Below are 22,968 nucleotides of genomic sequence, written 5' to 3'. Positions count from 1 at the left end.
GTTGAGAGAAGATGAAATTAGAGGTAAATCTAACTTCAAATTAGAAATGGGCGAAAATTACATCCCAAGTGTTTGTTTTATTATTTCTTACAAGTTTAATTCAACTTCTACACATTTTACTTAAATCTCTTGGTTCTTAGTAATTTTAGAAATATAGATTCACATTTATCTTCATTTTTCATAGTCGATACATCTTTTACAACAAGCTTTTCGCATTACCTGAACGACACTGTTTCTGGGGTCACTGGGCTGGCTCTCTCTCGGGCTGGGTTTTCCTCTAGTCTGGGCCTTACAGTATCGGTACTCAGGTAACATAAGCGAAGGATGAATGATGGCGGAAAAGTGGATTATAGATCTCAAGCGAACGTTCGAAATTTATGGGTGCACAAACGACCAAAAGGTGTTGTACACGGGATATTTACTACAAGTAGGGGCAACGATATGGTGGGACTCAACTGCTAATCATAGAGCTGGGATCAATGGAGGCCGTTTATTGCCATCATGCAGCTGTAGAAGGAGAGGGAGTTTGCAAACTTGATCCAATGAGGTATGACGGTCAAACAATACACGGCCAGGTTTATGGAATTAAGTAGGTTCACTTTGCATCTCATCTCTAAGGCATGAAGCCATGGATGTTGAGGGAGATAGGAAGGTAAATTGCGTATTCTTCCAGTTTTTGGAAGCTGCCTTCGAGTTTTGTTTTGTAGTTCTTGTTCTTCAAGTAAATAGAAAAGCCGTCTCCGTGTATTGATCACAAAATAGTTGTATTGGCTAGTCAAGAAGCCTCTGAACAATAAGCATACTAAATCATTCTATTTTCATTCATATGAAGCTCAAGTTAAATGCAAAATAAAATGACTACATTACATAACTGCTAGCTCATCCATGCACTTGAAAAAAAACTTGAAGTCAAACAAAATGGATTTCAGATCCCAGAAAGATTTGACGTCCAAGGCTGAAGAAGGACTCCTTTATTGTGAGTACAAGTTGGATATTCAATGTTACGATCGATCATCATCATCATAATCATAATCGATCAACACGACGCCTCTTCGAAAGTGAACTTCCATCCATCGGATTTGCTAAATTTTCAAAATCTTTACTGGGTGCATCCAAATGGACATCAACATTTTCATGATGGGGCACACCTACATGAAACTTTCATTAAATTTTCCAAGAAATTTCACCATCTGTTCATCGCTTTTGCGTAACAGATGAACTCCGCAACATCTGAATTTCACTGAATTTGGAGCACTTTTAAATATAATCCTCCTATGGGAGCCCAATATACTCACTTCTCCTCTCTTAAGATATGTAGGGAAGTACCACAAGCATACATGATATGAACCCATTTCACCAAGATGTACTTCTTGAGATGTTACATCTTCTTCCATAGGCATCTCAACCCATATGAGAGCATTGCTAGAGGTTTTAATAACAGCACAAAAACAATTCCACTGATATCGATACCCCATAGAGGAATATCTAACTCACAAGAACGACTTTTTGAAATAGTACTCTGCATGCGATTAGTGAACCAATCTGGAATCTTATTTCCCGGAAATATCATGTTAGCCTGTTTGATGAATATATCATTAAATTTCAACTACATTCATATATATAAACCGATTAGGCATACAAAACGAGTATAATTTTAGATCGAAAAAGAGAAATAAAGACTTACTCGATTCTATGAAGGGTTTGGCATATAATTCCCTATATTTACTGTATAGCATCTGGATAAGTCAATCGAATATAGCCGTGGGAAAGGAAATACTACTGATATTTCTGGTAAACTTTTCAGTGATATGCATCCCCTAGCATCTACCACTTGTATATTCGTTGGAAACTCTATAATTTCTTGAAGTTTCTTGCAATCATTCAATATAAGATTCTTCAATCTAACAAATGTAGTTTTGATGCTTGCAGGAATGCTTACGATATCACTGTGTGATAGATCTAAATGTTCCACATTTGGAAAGCAATGAAATGGCCCAAAGATATTCGATTTTGTTAGGCCAGAGTTTGCAAGATCCAATTGATACAACGACGGAAACCTTAATGAGGAAGAATCATGAAGAAGAGAAATGATTGAATTTGTTGGAGGCGGCATTGGGAAGAATTCTGTACTCGACGAAGCTTCATTTTCCCTCGTAGACACTATATATGGAGAGGATTGTCCATTATGCACGGCCTCCATCCCAAAATTTAGAATATTTGGGCAATCATCGAGTACAAGCCACCGTAGAAATTTCCACTGAAGAAGGCAACTTGGTAGATGCTTAAGGTTTACGCAGTCTTCTAGTATTAAACGTACTAGCCCAGTGACATGCTCAATGGAGGAGGGTAGTTCTCCTATTGCGGTTCCCTTTAAGTCGATGACCCTTAAATATTGTATTTGACATTCAATTTCAGGAAAGTTTTGAAGGCTTGAGCAACCACGAAGTGAAAGGAAACGCAGAGATCTCAACTGGAGTCTCCTTGGAAAGCTCTTTAGGTTGGAACATTCATCGATACTCAATTCAGAAAGCTTATCATGGAATCCAACCGAATCATGAACCTCAATTAGATTTCTACAATAATCAAGATGCATTTCCTTCAAATTTGGGCAGCTTGAAATATTCGAGATTTTTGTTAAGAATTCACAATCCGAAAAATCCATAATCGTAAGATTCTGTTAAAAAAAAAGAAAAAAGAACATCAAACTAAGTTTAAAGAAAGAAATATTGAAAATAATAATAATTTTACCTTAAATTCCAAGCGAATCGGTCGGATGAGACTACCGGGCATTCGTAAAATAACGAGTTTGTTTCCATGAAATTTAGGTGGCAGAGATTGCAAAGGACATTTAGGCCAATCAATCACTCTTATTCCATTAGGTAGTGACTCAAGTCGATCTCCAGAAAAGTGTGCATTGCGGACTTTAAAGAATCTGAGTCTTCTCATATTTTCGAAGGCCTTCGGACTCAAGTAGATAATGTCATCACCTTCACGCAAATCTACCAGTATTGCTTCAACGTTGACCCGTCCCTATATGGTAAGACAATGTTTAAGTGTGCCAACAAAATCAAAAAATAAATTATTCATTTATTCACATATATACACATACACACAAGACGTATATGTCACATGTGCCAATGAAACAGTGTTTAATTAAAAGAGATCTTGATCTAACTTACTGTATCATCCTCAAGTACATCGCGAACTTCTTCAGGAACGAATAGTCTACTACGCGCTTCGGGAATTTTCGGTGATTCTTGTCGAACAACTTCTCTAGCCATATCTCGTAACAAGTGATGCATTTGCAATCTTTCGTTGAACTTGGAAATAAGGCACTTCTCCCTGAGTCTTGGGATCCAAACATTCGGGCAAAAATCAAAAATATCTAGTATCTCAACGACATCATCAAACAAGTCTCCAATGAAAAAACATGCAATATCAAGAAAAATATTCTTTTCATTGTCACTTAATCTCTCATAACTTGTTTGAAGTATTTTTTGAATATCTTGGTGAGGGATTTTCCTGTACTGATCCAGTATGTGTATCCATTCACTTTCACTTCTACCATATAAATCTAAACCAAGCACCGTTAAAACTAGTGGAAGGCTCCCAGCATAATTTAAGATCTGTTCTACAAAATTTCCATAACCTTCATCCGGTTTCTCTCTTTTGAAAGCATGCAGACAAAATAGTTTAAAAGCATCATCTTGAGTCATTCCCGTCATCTTGTATGTTGAATCAACTCCATGAGTAGTCAGCAAGTGCTCATCTCTTGTTGTGATGATGATTCTACTTCCTTTACCAAACCAATCATGACCTCCGGCTAATGTTTCTAATTGGGTCAAATGGTCAACATCATCAAGAATAAGAAGAACTTTTGTAGAACGAAGCCTATGCTTTATCATATTGATTCCTGTAGGAATATTGTCAACCTTTAAACTTCTACAGTCTCCCAAGATCTTAGAGAGAAGGGTCTCTTGCAGTTGGACCAAACCATATGCTTGACTCGAAGTGTCACTAATATTTTCAAGAAAACAACTAGCGTCAAATTTAAAAGCAATCGAGTTATAAATTGCTTTGGCTAGAGTTGTCTTACCAATACCAAGAGCTCCTAAGATCCCTACCATTCGTACGTCATTTGTCACAACACTTAAATGCAAATTCACGATATTCTGTACCTGGGAGTACCCTAATCCAACTGGATACTTTGCAACATGTAAATATGAATGTTGTACTATTTTTTAGACGTCTTGATAGATTTCTTGAATAACTTCAGACTCGTTCCTATATATATGGAAAAATATTAATGAATACAACTTTTTGCATGAAAAACAATTAGGAATTAACATAATCTAAATAATTTTTTTTCCCACAACCAGAAAATAAACTAAAATAAAAAAAAGTAGTGGCGGGCTTTGGTACCGCATGCAGAGAGTACATATGAGTTGATTTCAAGTTAATTCTCTCCGTTTTGCTAGACTCATGATGAAAGTCTTTCAATATTCTTAAATTTATTTCACTTTATTATATTATTTTGACATTTATTTATTTATTTATTTTAATCTAATTAATAGCTAGGAGCCAGAAGATAAATAATGTCAATTATTATATATACCTCAGTAGTGAATTCTTGGTCTTGTCTATGATCTCCTCAACAAATCTCACTTATACTTCGAACCGTATGATCTTTAAAATGCTGGAACCGTATTGAATGTTGACTTTTTTGCTTATTTGTTAGTCCCACATCGGTGGGATTAATGAAAATGGCATAAGCCATGTATTATAAATAAGAGGCTTAGCCTCTTAGTTTAAGTGCACCAGTTGAAAGCTTATCTAGTAACTTTTGACTTTAGTTAAATTCCTCTATTAACCTTTTGTAAAAGGGGAAGAGGTGTAAAGTTAAAGTTTTACTAGTGGGATAGCTTTGTAGGTGTGGTGAGGAGAAAAATTGTGTGATTGTAACAATTTTTCACATAGTGAATTTTCTTCTCTGGGTCTGGTGGTTTTTCTCCTGTTTTGGAGTTTCCACGTAAATTTCTTGTGTTGTTATTATTTCTCTATTTTTCTTGTTATTCCTGCAAAGGGTAGATCCTAGGGGGGGTGAATTTGGAGGTCCAAATTCCCAACAATTGGTATCAGAGCCACTAGGTTCTTTTTGTGGGGTGGAGCTTTGGTGTGGTAGTGTGGATACGTACAGTCTAAGGAGGTTCTGTCTAGGAGATTGGAAATTTTAAGTGTGTCCATTGTGACCCTCCAATCTTTCCTGGGAACTGACTTAGTGAGGTACTATTCATTTCTACAGTAAATTCATCAAAGCAATGTCAGGAAGTAGGCCTTCAAATCTTGTCAAATTTGAGGTGGAGAAATTTGATGGGAGAATCAATTTTGGCTTGTGGCAAGTACAAGTCAAGGATGTCTTGATTCAATCAGGATTACACAAAGCATTGAAGGGCAGACCAACACCTGAAGTCAGCACTGGTACTAGTGTGACTGGTGAAAGTAGCAGATATAAAATGAGCGATGAAGATTGGGAGGATCTGGATTTGAGAACAGCAAGTGCGATACGTTTGTGCTTGGCCAAAAATGTTCTTGCAAATGTGCATGGAATATCTACGGCAAAGGAACTCTGGGAAAAACTTGAAGAGTTGTATCAGACGAAGGGCGTCTCAAATCGTGTGTACCTGAAGGAGCAGTTTCATACACTGCGGATGAGTGAAGGTACAACTATTTCAGATCATTTAAGTGTTCTCAATGGCATTGTCGCTGAGCTAGAAGCTATTGGAGTTAAAATTGATGATGAGGATCAAGCCTTGAGATTCATCTGGTCTCTTCCACCTTCCTATGAGCACATGAAACCTATTTTGATACATGGGAAGGAGAAAATAATTTTTTCAGAGGTTACCAGTAAAATATTTTCTGAAGAGAGAAGACTAAGTAGTGGAAGTAATGTTCCACATGAGAACTTAGTGATGGTAGCAGCTGGAAATGGGAAGATGAAGAACTCCATGAAGAAGAAAGTAGTCTGCTGGGAGTGTGGACAATCTGGGCACGTCAAGAAAAATTGTCCAAGAACTGGAGCAGGTTCGGCAAGTGGCTCCAAGTCAGTAAATGGAGATACTGGAAATGATGCTAATATTGTGTCTCTCTCCATGGAAGATTTTGCTCTTTAAAAAGAGACATGTACATCCTCATGGCATGTCGCTAATTCCCAAAGTTGTCATGATAGAGGATGTGTTAATGTTAGCGGGTCCACAAGTTTGCACACAGGCATTGGTTTGGCATTGATGCAGGGTGTGTGGTGGAAATTCATGTCGATGGCTGATGAACTTCCAGGAAAGCCAAACGTGGAAGTTACACCATAATTTTCAGCAAGGTTGTTTTTCGACATGGTCCGAAATGAAATGCTTGGAATTGGTTTATTCTAAGTGGGTATGCTTTTATGGTGAAGCATGATAGCGGAAGCTATGAAGATCTTCATTAAGGTGGAGCTTGGCTGTGGGACTAGTCAAAGTCGCAAGGTGGAGATTGTTGACTTTTTTGCTTATTTGTTAGTCCCACATCGGTGGGATTAATGAAAATGGCATAAGCCATGTATTATAAATAAGAGGCTTAGCCTCTTAGTTTAAGTGCACCAGTTGAAAGCTTATCTAGTAACTTTTGACTTTAGTTAAATTCCTCTATTAACCTTTTGTAAAAGGGGAAGAGGTGTAAAGTTAAAGTTTTACTAGTGGGATAGCTTTGTAGGTGTGGTGAGGAGAAAAATTGTGTGATTGTAACAATTTTTCACATAGTGAATTTTCTTCTCTGGGTCTGGTGGTTTTTCTCCTGTTTTGGAGTTTCCACGTAAATTTCTTGTGTTGTTATTATTTCTCTATTTTTCTTGTTATTCCTGCAAAGGGTAGATCCTAGGGGGGGTGAATTTGGAGGTCCAAATTCCCAACATTGAATTCTTCAAAAAGACACAGGCTTCTAATTAACTTAAATTTGATTTTCTTGAAAATTGAATAATAAAACAAAAAAAAATGATAAATAATAAATAAATTTAGGTGCGTGATAGTACTATATATCTCAGCATGCTTGTACTTTAGTTGGCGACCATCAAAAGGCCAAACAAAAATTTCGATTTTTATTTAGTTTTGTTCAAATGGGTGAAAAATCATGCATGGAAGGCACAAAGTAAGCAGTACTTAGAAATTTAGAAATACCGGTCATAAGTCACATGGTATCCGGACAAACTGGCAACGTCTCGTAGGGCTACCTTCCACCTCTGCAAGCTCATGTCATCATACAATTTCTTAGCATGTACAGCCAAAACTTCGCCAAAACTTCCTCTTTGATGGCGTACATCCGATGGATCTACACGGTAAAATATAGGTAGAACTATTTGTTGCTTAGAGTCTTTACACTCCAGAATCTTCACTAACTCGTTCAAACACCATCTTGACGATGCATAATTTTCTGAGAGTCCAATGATGGAAATCCTTGAACTTTCTATAGCTTGGAAAAGTGTGGGTGAGATCTCAGTACCTCTTCTAAGTTCAACGTCATCTTTGTAGACGTGGATTCCCTTTGTAACTAAAACATAGTACAGATGGGAAATAAAATTATTACGAGTATCTTCTCCTCTAAAGCTCAAGAACACATCGTAGAGCCATGGAGAGGTGACTGAAGAAGAGGATGAAAAAGAGGCCATGGAAGAAATTAGTCAGTGTAGTGTGTATGTAATGCCTGAATCTACTTACTGGATGTATGTAGAGAGTTGGTGATCATCGATTCTTCTAAGTAAAGAGAAGTCCACGCCACTTTCTCACAACATATGATCTACCAATTAATCGTAATTTCTTGGCAACTTCCTAATTAATGACTCAATGAAGTGATTGAATCAATGCCGCGTTGAATTATTGCATTAAAAAAGGATAAGATGAGTTTTTTTGGAAAGATCAGTTGGTAAAAGAAAGATGATCGGTACCTTCTTTGCAATTTCCTTGCAGCTTTTTCAAATTTTAATATTGTGTTTAGTTGTTAAGAGTTATCTCAAATTAATTATTGATAAAATTTATAACTTTTTAATTTTTTATAAAAAGATTAAACCTATTTTAATTTTAAAAAATTAAACACATCTTAAAATGTTTTTTTAATTTTTAAACTTAATTCTATTAAAGATAAAAGAATATATATATCTATATATATATATATATATATATGATTTCTTTAGTTTTTAGTCAAGCACACTCGTTGGATATAATTTCTTGGCAACTTCCTTTCCTTTAGAAAATATAATGAAGTCAAAGACTGGTCACACGCATTCATTGAAAAATTGAAGTTTCTCAGCAACTTCCTTAAAAGGGGGTGAGAATAATACAGGCTGTTCACTGTCTCACCTATTAAAAATGGTAACTTCTTGGCAACATCCTAACTACTTGAGAAAGCTTAATAAGTACGCCAATGCCGCGTTGGATTATTGGGCTGGTAACTTTTTTTTTATAATAAGGGAGGAGGGACCCTCCGTGATATATTCAAAACCTCCGCGTATAGCAGAAGAAAACCATGGATACAAAAGAAACTCCATATATACCAAAAAGAAACCAACAACAAAAAAACAAACAGATTAACCATCTCGTATATATGGCAGACCCGCTTTATCCATCTTCAAAAGGCTGCGAAGTTTCCAAGGTAAATCAGAAAAGAGGTCCAAGTACTTAGTGCATCCCTTCGAACCCATTCTAGCTAAAAAATCTGCTGGTGTATTTGCTTCCCGGTAGACATGAGTGATATTTACATTCATACTTTTCAACATATCTGTTAGTTTTTCTCAAAAGTCTTCGACATACCATAACCCACAAAGTTATTGGGCTGGTAACTTATATATATTACAAAAATATAAATATATATAAATATTTTATAAATTATGTATATATAAATATATATTATAAGTTTTGTAATATCGTGGGAAGCTACTGTTAATTATAGTTTTTATTTTGATATTTTATATATATATATATATTTTAAACATTTTTAAATATTTTTTTTAAAAAAAATCATAATATAATTTAAAATTAATTACTTAATCATTAAAAAAAATGGTCATATTGTTTTAATTTAATGGTGTCAAATATTTATGGAATATTGCGACAACCAACCTAACCTTCTTCAAAAGGAGTGTAGCATCTTCCTCTTTTTGCCTACTTTTGCTTACCGCGTGCTCTGTGGGCCGTGGGGCTTCCCGGGGAAATGTTTTTTGACCGATGGAATAGACAGATCATGCTTACCATTTTTTTTTTTTTTGAAGAAATGCTTCGGGGCCAAAGAGTTTTTAATTTTATTTTTTTAGTTAAGGAATATTTTTTTAATAATATTTTGAATTTTCTATTTTTTAAAAAATATTTAAAAATATAAAAGAATAATAGAAAAAAAAAAACATTTGACTCATTCGTAGGTATTCGGGCTACGATATCCCAATTTACAGTATTTTAAAAAAAAAATATTAAGGAAGTGAATATTGTTTTTTTTTAAACTTAATTTTTTGATTTAATTTTATAAAAATTAAAGGCTTTATTTGGTCTTTGAGTTTCAAAAAAAAAACGAGTCCCCTGTTTTTTAGTACTTAAGTGTGATATATTACAAATTGATATGATTTGATGGAGAGTGCAGTCAAAAATTAAATTTATTTTCATCAAAATTATAATATTACGTTCGTTAATTGAATTTTTTTTATCTAAATTATGCAAGAAAGTTACGTTATGAGATTTTTTAATCTAAATTCAAAAACCAGAAAATAAAGAAAAAAAGCTTAATGGTAAAACATAAAGTTGGTGTTAGGGTATATATTATATTGCTTCACTTCAAAGAAAAGCCCACTGCCGAGAAATTGCAAACAAGTTTCTGATCATCTTTTTTCTACCAATTTTTATCCTATTTATTGTAACAAACCAACGCGGCAATGGCCTCGTTAATAAGCATTCTCAAGTAATTAGGAAGTTACCAAGCCGAGAAAAAAAAAATTAGGAAGTTACCAAGAAGCTTTCACGAGTAGCTTCTTTGGGATCTGCAATACTTCTGGGAAAAATATAGTTGTAAGCACAATTGTGCACTAATCTGTGCACTAATGTGATGTGATTGGTCAAAAAGTAGATTTTATTGAAAATAGTGTTAATTTAAATTTTAAGTATGAATAAATCAGTATTGGTACACAGATTAGTGCACAACTGTACTTGTATGTAGCAAAACTCATATTTCTGATGCCTTGCTTTGCATTTCGTGAGTAGCTTATTTGGGATTTCGGGGCAAACATATGTGATTGGAGGCGGAGGAGATGGATTTCTTAATTTCTTTATATTCTTTTCCAATTTTGGTTATATATATATATATATATATATATGATTGTTGGATTTGAAAATCTTGAAAAATTAAAAAGTTTGCTTTGCTTCTTATTAATTTCTAATCTCCAAAACTAATTTTGAACATTTTGTTTATATCTTTTTGTTTTAACAAAACAAATTACGTTTATCCTGTTTGCTTCTTTGTCCGTCAAGTTTATTTTATTTATAAATAGAAAATAATCATCTTATTATTCTTTTATAATTTTGGACAGAGATAGATAGTAAGAAGGGTGGCTATCCGCCTGTATAGAACAGATAGCACCGCTATAACTATTAGAATTTGGTCGGTTAGATTTATAAAGAGAATTCATGAAAATAAACATACTGACTGGCATAACTTGATGTTAATCTTTAAAATTTGCCTGCATACTCCATCAAATCTTACTAATTTATAAATTTATTTTTACAAATTTGTTTTATTACACACCAATATATATAAATATATATATATATTTTTTTTTATTTAACATTTGAGTCAATCAAAGAGAAGATTCCTTCACAGCTCTATACAGGGCTTTGATTTGCAAACGAGGGGCCCGTCCGGAGTTTGGTTTACGTTCTGTGAAAATTTCACTGGACGAATGGTCCAGATTCAAAGACTGATAGAAAATTCAGTTTATTTTTTCACTTAAATCAATTTTATCAAATTTATTTTTTAAGAGTAATTTTATATACAGTCGTAAAGTGTGCAAGTATCGTGCAGTTGTTTTGAAAAAATTCACTATTAAAATATTATTTTATTTTAAGTGGATCCCATATTTATTTACTTTTTTCAAAATGATTGTACAGCGCTAGAACACTCACGACTGCAAATATCATTTTTCACTTTTTAAATAGGATGTAACTAGTAAAATTTTAACATGAATTATTTGATTACATCCATATATATATATATATATACTAGTAGTTGGGCAACGTCCAATGGACGTTCGTCTAGTATATAGAAATATTATTTTTAGTAAGAAAAAAATTTTAATAAATAATATAATGCTTTTAGAAAAAAAAAATATAATTTCTAACATCAAATAGTAAGATAGACTTAAATAGGTTTTAAAGTATTTAAAATTAAAATCTTATTATTTACTACTATATGTGCTTTTGGGTACGGCTAGAAACAACAAAAACGTGAAAAAAAAAAAAAAAAAAAACCCTTGAACCAAAAACTGTGCAGTGGAGGAGACAAGCCGTTAACAATAAAGTAACGTACAAAGCACATTTTCTTAGTTTAATAAAGCGATTATTTTTAAAAAGTGATATAATTTTTATAAAGAAATAAAATACTAAGGTTTTTATAAGATATTATTATTTGATTTTAATGTTTGATAATTAATTTAAATTGATAAATAAATAATATTTTATTAGAATAATTGTATTCGTAAATGTAGTTGGTAAATAGATTTAAACTTAATTATTTTACATTTCTTTTTATTTATATAAGGAATGAATAGAAATTTTAAATCACATATATAAATTTATATATAATTTATATAGATATATAAATATATATATATATATGTATATATCTAATATACTTCCTAATAAATGATTATCAATGCATGAGTTCTAGGATCGATGCATACTGCATGAATTTTGATAATTATAAATTTATTCATAAGTAATTAGGGAGAGAGAGATTAAAAAAATAAGAATTTTTAAGAAGAGAGAGAGTCACTTTAATTTATGAGAAAATCTATTCGGCAGCCGATTTAAATTTCCTACACCGCACACATGCATTACGTGGCAAACCGAGTTAAAGAGAAATTCATAAACCGGACAAAAGAGAAAGGGACAAATGGGTCTGGGTCTGCCTCTTCTCTCCCTCTGTCGAAAAGGCTCTCTCTCACCCTCTTGTTCTTCCACCTATAAATCTTGAAGATGAATCCCATCCTTGATCGTCCACAGACTTTAAAAAAACCAAAACAATATGTGCACAGAACAAAAAAATGAATAAACCAAAACAATAGACCCATAGAACAAAAACAAAACTCTACGTTCTCTCTCGCTTTGCCCTCTTTGCAAGTTTATAAACACATACAAAACAAATTACAATCGCGCAAAGGCCAGAAAAGGATACGCACAGAATAAATTACATTCTCAAATTATTTTGGATTGAATATCTCCTTTTGTGGACAAGAATAGGGCTGGGTTAGTTGGAACGTGGAGAAAAGGGTTTATTCTAGTTGAGGAAAAGATTTTTTATGTCCCTGGAAAATGGAGAGAAGGATTGGATACTTTGTCTCGGCGGGAGATTTGGAAAGAGGCACAAAAGGGTATTCTGATGCTTATTAAAAAAAAATACAGATGCAGCAGCGACTTCTTTAGTTGCAGACCCAGATATCTTCTTATAGTTTGTGGGCATATGGCCTTGTGTTTCTCTTCCATGTACTTGGCTATGGCGTATGGCTTGGACCCACTTTTCTCATTTAGAGCCAATGGACTATCCTTATAATCTGAAAGTATGGAGTACGAGTGGCATTTTTTGGTTGTTTCGGCTTCTTCTCATTGGAGACCTCGGCTTTCTCTCATTAACAGGTTTGGAAGACCACAAAGTATAAGAAGATGTAGGCTGAATAAAATAAATGTTAAATTAAATGATGTGTGGGACCCATTATCAGGGTGTGCGGTGTAGGCAGCCGAGTAGAATCACTCTTAATTTATTCATGCAACTAATGGCATTAATTTTAACGGTAAAACAACAAAAATCGTTAAAACAAGATTTTCCGTTTCATACACACTTTTTATATATAGAAGATATATATATTATTTCTTTATTTAATATGGTATATCTATTAGAATTAACTTCAAAAGATATCTTCAAAAATTAAAAATATTTTATATGTTGGCCTAAATTAAAAAGTACTAACTAAACCATTAAATTCATCATTCTTCATTATGAAAAAGTTTTGAATTAAATATTTTACATGTTGGCGTTAATAATGTGGGGAGTGTTAACACGCCTAGCATACTATAAATATAAAAGAATGATTGGTTTAAATTAAATTATTTTCATAACTGAAAAAATGTCATGGCCGGTAATTCTTTGGCTGTAATATAGAGTCAGGTCACATTAAGGACGAGAAACGCCAAAGGAAGACCCTACCCAACAATTTCTTCTTATATTGCATCAAAAAAATAATAATAATAATAATAATAATTTCTTCGATCTTATACGTACCCATTTCTAGCTTTATGGTTTTAAAAAGCATATCATGTGACGGTACATGTACATGGGACTTCAATAATGCAATAATTATGGTACTCTTGACTAATACAATTTTCCTAACCCCAATCATGGTATACAGCTTGGAGGGTATGCTGAATTTTGAAATGAAACAATTAAAAAGTTTGATTGCAAGGTTTTTTTTTTTTTTTTTTCCCAGAAATGATAAAATGACAACCTCTTAAATAACAAGTTTTACACAATTTATTCATAAAATATTAATATTTTTAAAAAAAGTTTCCAAATTCTTCTTTAATTTTAAAGTGTTTGAATTTTAAAATAATATTATTTTACTATATATGTAGGAGTATTAATGCAGTTGTCATTGTACCACTGTTTGGTGTTGTTTTGTTTTTTCCAGAACTCACGAGAGCATTGTGTGAAAATCGCATCTGATCTAAGTTTGAAGAAGCTGCTAGGAAATTGCCAAGAATTTACTCATGACCATCTTTCTTTCAATAAGTCAATGCGGCATTGACTCAATGACTTCACTAAGTCCTCAAGGAAGTTGCCATAAAGATACCATTAACTGAAACGTATGGTGTAGATCAAAGAAGCATGGACTTGTCTTTTTAAGGAGAGTTGACGATGTCCAACTCTCTGTATGCATGCAGTAAGTACGTACACTAATCAGGTCTTTTGAAGAATTTAATACGGTTCCAGTATTTTAAAAATCATTCGGAGGAGGGGAAAAAGGAATCAAGAAAAATAATTGACGTACGTACGTTGTTGATTAATTTTCTGGCTTCTATCAATAGATCTAAATTCACTGAAGCATTAATTGTTCAATACATCTCAAGATTAACAGCAAGTCATTCATATTTACCTGTCGCGGAGTATCCGGTTAGCTTAGATTCCCAGGTATGGGATATCAAGAATTTGCATTTAGGTGTTGGGACAAATTATGATGTACGCTCTACAAGAGAAATGAATTAATTTCGAATAATCTTTTCGTTACAATAAATTATTCACAAAAGCCCGTTTTCTTGTAATGATGAATGGTATATAGGGATCTTAGGACTTGATAGAATTAGTAAGACAACTCGAGCCAAAGCAATTTCCAACTTGATTGTTTTTTTATGATCTCATAATCATGCAACGGTTGATGAATGTCATCGCCTAAAGTAAAATTTAAGTTAGTCATTCGTAATTATAATATAATAAAATATAAATTATTATATACAATATTTTTAAAATTTTCAATAAAACGAGATTTTATTTAAAATCTTTAACTATTTTTTTTTTGAATTTATATTTAATACAAAAATTTAAAATGAGGCCTCAATATAAATTTTGTACCTCAATTTAGCAATATCTTAAAAAATTATTTAAAATATAAATAATTCATTGTATTAAATATTAAATTTAGTATTATGGGACCTTGCACACATTGAAAAATATAAAATTTATTTAAAATTTTATTTAATGAAATGGTTTTTATTTTTTTTCAAAAAAAAAAAAAAACTTCATTTTTAATTTTGGAAGCCTTTCATAGTGTGGGACTTTAGGCAATAGCCTAAATGGCCTTCCCATTGAGCCAGCCCTATCTACAAGACTTTTGACTTTGTGAAAGTAGTCGCGATAATAGAAAGAGCTATAACACACTAGAGAAATCTTAGCAAATTAGGGTTTTTCTATCTTCGAGGGTAACTCCCCTAGAAATGAGAGAATGGAGAGGAAGCGAAAGAAATTAGGAAAAGACAATAAGACCCCGAGTTGGTGATGCTTGACCTGATTCACCCTTCTCCACTTCAGTTGAACTTGACTCTTCCAAGCACACTGATAGAACCCACCTTCCTTGATAATTGCCCTACATTTCAAAATTGAGCTTGAGAAAACCCTTGGTCTGGTGAGCCATGTTACAACTCCTTCCTCCTTCAAAACACCTTGCCTGCAAGGTGAGAGAAGTCTTCTTTGAGCTTTGAATACGTCTCTCAATTGGCTTCATTTGCTTCTTGCCCCTGCCAATGCACCAAGTGCTCGGCTTTGGCTAAGTTTCCAAATTTCACCATACAACGAGATCTCTTCTAGCTTGGTCAACGGACTCCATCATCATCAACTGGTGGCAGATATAGAACAGCGGTGGTGGAAGACCCTAGTTTCTTTTTTAGCAATGAAACATGAAAAGTGGGGTGGATTCGAGTGAAGGATGGCAGTTCCAAGCGGTATGCAACCTTCCCTACCCTTTGTAATATCTTAAATGGCCCAAAGAATTTTGGGGCTAGTTCGTTGCTACAACGAAAAGCCACTGTGGCTTGTTTGTATGGCTGGAGCCTAATGTATACCCACTCACCCTTAGAAAATTCCCTTTCATTCCTTCTTAAGTCAGCATACTTTTCATTCGGTCTTGGGCTTTTTGCAGGTTGTGCTGGAGCAGATGAGAGATATTGTCACGGTTCTAGAGGTGTTCTTCAACAGTGGCTACCTTAGCAATGCTAGGTATATATTCTAACCATCGGGGAGGGGGGTAACCATATAATGCTTCGATGGGTGACAATTTGGTTGATACATGAGGAGTGGAATTGTACCACCACCCCGCAAGTGGTATCCAAGAAACCCAGTCCCTTGGTCTGTATCCTAAGAAGCATCTTAGGAAGTTTTCAAATGTCTTGTTTACAATCTCTGTTTGCCCATCAATTTGAGGGTGATAGGCTATACTCAATGCCATCTGGACCCCTTGTAAGCTAAACAACTTTTGCCAAAAATAGCTTGTGAATGTCTTGTCTCTATACAAGACTATTAAGAGAGGGAGACCATATAACTTAAATATACGCTTGAGGAACAAATTGGCTATGTCCTTGGCAGTGTATGGGTTTTTTAGGGGAGTTATGTGACTATACTTCGTAAGCCTATTAACTACCACACAAAGGCTTTTAAATCCTCTAGAGTTAGTAAGGCCTTCTAAGAAGTCCATGGTTATATGTGTCCAGGGCTGTGTGGGTATCAAGAGGGGCTGTAGTAACCCACTTGGGAGGGTGTTAAAGGACTTAATACTTTGATAGAGTTCACAACCTCTAACAAACTACTTAACATCACTCTTGAGACTTGGTGAGTAAAATTCTCTCCTCACTCTATGTATAGTCTTATCGGAACCCGAGTGACCACCCCACAAGCTCCTATGGCCCAAATCAAGTAACAAAATTGAAAGTTGATCATTAGTCCAATTTTCTTGAAATTTAGGTAATAGGAATGCTCGTGTAGTACTTGGCATATCTTGCATATTCACTTTCATGGTGATTGGGGAAATAGAAGCCCCAGATGTTATTTTGGAGTGCTTGGGAACACTGTAGTCAAAACAGAAAGATGTAGTAGAGCATGTAGTAGAAGGAGCCCTTTGGTACTTACAGCTTTCCTGAGAGTGACTGACAATGATACTGTAAAAATTTTTGCTGAAATGATTAGCAAAGACCTTGACAAATTTTGAAGGTATTGAAGATTTTAATGCAGGATGCTTACTGAAACTAACAAATGGTGGTTAATGTTGAAATTCATCGACTTAAAATGACACTCATAAACCATTACATAATTACGTATATAGTGCAATAACCATTATATATCCCCTCGAAGTACTTTATATATATATATATATATATATTTTCTTTTCCTATTTTATATTAAGAAGGCATGAAGCCATGGATGCTAAGGGTAAATTGCGTTAGCTCAATATTTTTGAAGAGAAAAATATCGACATTGAATAGGATTCCATTACATATAACCAAAACATGGATAAAATTCATGTAGCATGTTTCTGTCTGTGTGTGGACAAATGATGTCCCATTGAATATCTATGTTTGTGGATAACTTATAGAAATTGTTGTTTGGTCGAAGTCAAACTTGGTGACTAAGTTACACATACGCGCAAAAGTAGCGGACACAAAGGATTGCGATGCACTAGAATCAAACAAGGTGCAAGCATAAAATTTATACAAACAAACTCTCCTTAAAGAGATTAATCACTTCAATGTAATTCACGAATTAAAACACACCACATATCAATTTAAACAGATCAGATCAAGCTCATACTTGTGATGACCCCAGCATCCTGAGTCCCTAGGGCCTTATCATCAACTTCACTAGGTGTCAGAGCATACACCCTTGTCTACACTTTCTACCTCTGATTCTGCCTTCCTCCACATTGTCTTGTTCGACCTCCCTACACAGCATTGGGGCACTCACGAGCATAGTGGCCTACTTGACCACACTTGAAACATTGAGTCCCACCTTGACGACAATCACCTTTATGAGATCTGTTGCATCTGCCACATACTAGGGTCGGCCCCCCATATGCACACCAGCAGATGCCTATGGTCTCGCCCTAGTCCTTTACACAAATTTCTAGGGCAACTCATAACTACTTCCCTCTCCTGCAAAGCTCCTCCTCTGCTAGCCAGGTGAAAAGCCTACCACACTACCACACTACCATACTCCCACTCAGCTATAGAGGCCACCTCAACCAACCTCTAAAAATTCTAAATTTGCAAACAAGCAACCCGTCTACGAATTTGTTGATGTAACCCCTCCTGAAATCGCTCGGCCCGCATCTCCTTTGTGGCAATGAGATGGTCACAAATCTACTGAGCTCCATAGATTTTCGAGCATACTGTTCCACTGTCATGTCTCCTTGCATAAGGTTGTTGAACTCTTTATCCTTCTGACTTCTCATAGTGCTAGGGAAGAAGCGATCATTGAACTCCTACTTAAATCGTTGCCAGGTCACCACTGCAAGAGACCCCAGTTCCATCTCAAGGAGTTCCCGCTTAGTCTCCCACCACGCTGCAACCTCTCCTTGTAGCATGTAACTTGCATAAAGCACCTTCTGGGACTCAATGCACCCGCAAATCTCGAACGTGCACTCCAGATCCTTGATCCACCTCCCAGCTTTGAGTGGGTCATCCTCACTCGTAAATCTAATGGTCCTATGGGCCAAGAAATGCTCATAGGAGCATCCTTTCTACTCTTCCCAAGTTTGGGGTTGGAAGTTCTGTTGGAGGAATTCTGTCATGCGGTTCAACGCCCTAGCCATGACGTAGTTTCCATCACCTCGTAGTGGATCATCCTCGAGACTTGACCAAAGGCGTCGTCACACGGGAATCTAGGTCGCACCATCTTCGCCTGCCAAAATGCAACCCATTATTCCAACTTATTGCTCCACTCCTATAATCTAACCCAAACATCCTTGGAGATTAAAGCCTAGATTTTTGGTACTGCATTTAAGTGACTTGTGGTTTTACCTAGAGCTGAACTGCATTGATACCACCTGTGGTGCCCTGAGCCCTGGACCCCCCATGTGATTTGGTAAGGGTCGTGACACCAGGGTGAGAGCCCCATCGGGTCATACACCCCATCATCAAGTGCAAGTGCGTGCAAATATGCAATATGTGTATAGATAAATATGCACAACGGGAAAAAATGAAAGGCTATCTCAACTAAGTACCAGAAAACTTAAAGTTTACAACCCAATTGAAAAGAAAATCCTTCATAAAGTTAATACAATCATCTAACTTATCCAAATTTAAAATAAAAGAAATCCCTAAATCACAACTAAAATATCTGAAGTCATCACTCCTCTAGTGGAGTCGGTCCATCTCGCTCAAACCCGTCCTCTGCATCGAAATCTACTATTCCATGAAAAGGAACCGTAGGTGGAAACATCACATGTGATTCCACAATCTCAACAAGAAAACCACAAACCACAACCAAGAATTTCAAACACAAGACATACAACAAACAAGGGCAGCAATAGTGCAAAAAGACCAAAATACCATTTCTTTATAGTTTTACACAAAAACGACATCAGTTGAAACACTCATGCCAAAAGCCACATTTACATTTAAAGAGCAAGCTTTTAATTACGATGTGCACCATAGTCTTCCCTATGGACTATCCGCACACTCTGACTCCTTTCTTCACACTACGGATAACGACCGTACTTCTGACTTCGTAATGAGCGATATCTAGCCCTTGCCAGCAGAGTGGCCACAAAGTCTTACCAAGAGCATTATTGTCTTTGATAAGCCTACTGTCGCCCAAGAACAGCTCAGGGGACGTCACTCAATTTATATGCTCTTGAGTGACTATAGGAGATCCACCAAGATAATACTCTATCTCGGCTTGGGATCGTAATATGCACGGACCCACAAAATAATTTCTTAATCATTTTACACCAAAACACAGTTTTGCAACATAACCAATACAGAGCATATTTTTAATATCATGCCAAACAAATATCAATTACAAAAATCTAGGCGCATGACAAGTAGGTATTGGATGGCATGGCAAATTACAAATAACATACAACTCAACAAACAGTTATCACAGTTGTCACAAATTCAAAAAATTCACAATTTCCAATTACACGCTATTCTCAACGCTTCATCTGACCCTCTGCCCTCAATTCCATCACTAATTATGATAATAAATTCCAACAGTTCACAGGGCCCTCGGCCCACAATTCCAACCCAACTAGATTCTAATAAGACAATTTCTCAGCTTTAGAAATCCATGGTCAATCTAGAGTTTTACTTAAAACGCTGGAAAGTAATTCTAGATGATCAAGCACGTGACAAGTTTAAGTGTTTTGTAGAGTGTGAGAGCGTGACGCTAACAGTTAAAAGAGAACAGTTACGCAAAACCAAAAATAAGTAAACAGGACAAGTGGCATGCGGCTTATAGTGGTGGTGCATGGTGACAGGGGTGGATTTGGTCTAAACGGTGAGATTTAGAATCGAAAAAAATTAAAGGAAGGTAGATCTGTGGTGACAGTGGGTGAAGGAGGGGATTTTCATGGAGGAGCATGGCGGGGCAGTGGTCAAAGTGAGCTTTAGCTCATGGGTTGGGCAATAACAGGGGAGGAGGAAGTCGAGAATGGGATGGGGAAGGCCAGGCGGTAGTTAAATGACCACTGGAACGCGGTTGGGAGTAGTGGCTCAGGGCGGCATATGGCGGCGATGGAGAGAAAACTCTTCTAAGGCTACAGGAAGGGGGATTTGAGGGTGAAGAACATGATGGGGCAATGCTTAAGAGGAGAAGATGAAATTCTTTATGTGATTTTGAAGGGGAGAGGCTTGGCCTATTTTTAGATTTTAGGCTGAGACACCCACATGCAACAAAACTGCCAGGCAGTGCGTAGGTCATGGGGAGGAACTTGGGATGTTGAGACGTGTGTGCATGTGATTCGGGGTTGCCAACAACATTCACAAGGCTGAGAGGCTCATGGGATGGGCAATGATGGAGGCTCGGATTGGGGGAAAGGGAGGTGGCGACAAACAGTGACAGGAGACGGGAACTAGGCTGACACGTGGAGTCGTGGCTGTGGTGGTCGTGGGTGGGGTTGCAATTGCGGCCTACAGGGGAGGAAAATTGAAAAAGACAATGGAAGGGTAAAGAAGGGTATCGTGTGGCGCATAGAGAGGAAGGAGAGAAAGAGATAAACTTAGGGTAACCCTAGTCCCAAAAAGTAGTGTTTAGCAAGAGCTCTTTTTTTTATTGTTGGGGGGGGGGGGGGAATTGTCACCGATTCCACCGATTCCACAATATTAACCGCCCAACAACAAACAACACAAAATAGCCCACTAAGTAAACACACACATGAGCAAAACTGGGCCCTCACAACCATGAACAATATTCTCCTCTCTCTCTCTCTCTCTAGGGTCTTGCCAAGATCCCACTTCTTTGATATTTAAGAATTTATTTGGCTAATATTGTTTTCACTAACTAATCCATGTTTTCAGGAAATGCGGTGTGGAAAACTCTCTTAGCTATAACAAAATTATCACCTTATCGGTTAATTACTTAGGTGTTCTTCTAGTAGGTTTCGTTATCTAAGTACTTGGTATATTTTCTTATCTCAGGTTTACATTCATGATTATTGATTTGATACCTGCCAATTCTTTGCTCTAGGTCGCCCTTGCCCAATAATCTGCAACAAGGAGACAGAAGCAGCTGTTCATTTCCAGCATTCAAGTGGTATAGTAGATCATGCAAGTTCAGTCCAACTAGATGTAGTAGAGGTCACCACTGGCTTAATAAGAAAACAATCGCTGATGTGGTTAAAGCTCTTGTTGGAGTGTTCATAGTTGATAGTGGCTTCAGAGCTGCAATTGCATTTCTTCGCTGGATTGGCATATAGGTAGATTTTGAAGCCTCACAAGTTTGTAAGGCCTGCATAGCAAGCCCCAGCTACATCCTGCTTGCTACTTCTTTGGACATTCCTTCCCTTGAAAATTTGTTAGGGTATCAGTTTCTCCATAGAGGTCTGCTTATACAGGCATTTGTACATCCTTCGCACAACAAGAATGGAGGAGGCTGCTATCAGGTATGCACTGTGTCTTTTCTACTTCTGGTACTAGACAATAATATTCTCTCTGGTTAATATCTCTTTCGACAGTTGCACAACAATGCAACATTTTATCTTGTGATAATTTGAAATGTCCTTTTTCACCAAATATTGGAGTTTCTTGGAGATGCTGTCTTGGATTACTTAATCACGTCATATCTTTATTCAGCTTATCCAAAGTTGAAACTTGGTCAATTGACAGATTTGAGATGTGTTTGTGAATAATGAGGCGTTTGCCAATCTTGCGGTGGAACGATCCTTCCACAAATTTCTTTTATGTGATTCCAGTAGCCTTACTGAGGCAATTGAAATGTATGTGGATGCTGTTAAAATGCAAGCACCTGAAGGGAGTCTTCTTGAGGGGCCAAAATGTCCAAAGGTAGACATTGTAATCTTCTATGAGTTTTTCCTGAAGAAATGACATCCTTGCCATCATTTTTTTTTTGAGTTTTGTTATGTTTTCTTTTTGGAGAGGAGGGGGGGGGGGGGGTGTGGGAATGTAATTGTTATATTACTAACCCCTGAATGATTTCACTTATTGCGTCAGGCTATGGGTGACTTGGTAGAGTCTTATATGGGTGCCATTCTTCTTGATTCAGGGTTTAATCTAGAGCTTGTGTGGACGATAATCATGCTTTCCTTTTTGGATCCAATCATGAGGTTCTCCAGTTTGCAAATTAGTCATTTCAGGGAACTGCAAGAACTTTGCCAATCTTATAATTGGGATCTACAGTTTTTAACATCAGAGAAGGGTGGAATGTTGTCTTTGGTTGGATTGAAGCACTTGAAGTGAATGGAAAAGATGTTTGTGCAACTGCCTCTGTAACATACCGAAACAACAAAGATGCTATATATTAGGATTGCTTCACCATAAATATCAACAATTTTGAAGCTAAAATATGTATGCTTACTTTATGCTCCTGTCTAATTGCTAGTACTGATTTGAAAGTCACACATTCACGATTGACATGCTTTGTTAGCATATCCTAAGTATTAAAAAAATAAATATAAAAACAAAGAAGGGAGAAACAAAT

At 35.9% G+C, this 22,968-nt stretch overlaps 3 protein-coding genes across 5 annotated transcripts; 1 reads left to right on the top strand and 2 right to left on the bottom strand.

The window, feature by feature from the left end:
• Window positions 1-897: 897 nt before the first annotated feature.
• LOC122295799 (disease resistance protein Roq1-like) lies at window positions 898-7,333 on the bottom strand. Its single transcript, XM_043105055.1, has 4 exons — window positions 7,206-7,333; window positions 3,180-4,284; window positions 2,749-3,030; window positions 898-2,674 (listed from the first exon to the last, which is right to left on the bottom strand). The coding sequence occupies exons 2-4, from the start codon at window positions 4,125-4,127 to the stop codon at window positions 1,691-1,693; spliced, it is 2,214 nt and encodes a 737-aa protein (XP_042960989.1). The 5' UTR covers window positions 4,128-4,284; window positions 7,206-7,333; the 3' UTR covers window positions 898-1,690.
• On the bottom strand, window positions 6,840-7,693 carry LOC122295800 (TMV resistance protein N-like). Its single transcript, XM_043105057.1, has one exon. The coding sequence runs from the start codon at window positions 7,691-7,693 to the stop codon at window positions 7,196-7,198; it is 498 nt and encodes a 165-aa protein (XP_042960991.1). The 3' UTR covers window positions 6,840-7,195.
• A 7,479-nt stretch (window positions 7,694-15,172) lies between these two features.
• Window positions 15,173-22,651, top strand: LOC122297469. 3 transcript variants are annotated; one of them, XR_006238791.1, is made up of 5 exons: window positions 15,173-15,764; window positions 15,962-16,038; window positions 21,499-21,913; window positions 22,137-22,313; window positions 22,482-22,651. XR_006238791.1 is itself a non-coding variant. In XM_043107525.1 (3 exons), the coding sequence occupies exons 1-3, from the start codon at window positions 15,720-15,722 to the stop codon at window positions 21,725-21,727; spliced, it is 351 nt and encodes a 116-aa protein (XP_042963459.1). In that variant the 5' UTR covers window positions 15,173-15,719; the 3' UTR covers window positions 21,728-22,118. The 3 variants fall into 3 exon arrangements, 1 of the variants encoding a protein (XP_042963459.1); XR_006238790.1 differs by having other exon boundaries at window positions 15,174-15,764; window positions 22,534-22,651; XM_043107525.1 differs by lacking the exons at window positions 22,137-22,313; window positions 22,482-22,651 and having other exon boundaries at window positions 21,499-22,118.
• The last annotated feature ends 317 nt before the right edge of the window (window positions 22,652-22,968 follow it).

Source organism: Carya illinoinensis, chromosome 15 (genome assembly GCF_018687715.1).
Source record: "Carya illinoinensis cultivar Pawnee chromosome 15, C.illinoinensisPawnee_v1, whole genome shotgun sequence".
NCBI classification, from domain to species: Eukaryota; Viridiplantae; Streptophyta; class Magnoliopsida; order Fagales; family Juglandaceae; genus Carya; species Carya illinoinensis.
This window is presented reverse-complemented; position numbering and strand designations above follow the sequence as displayed.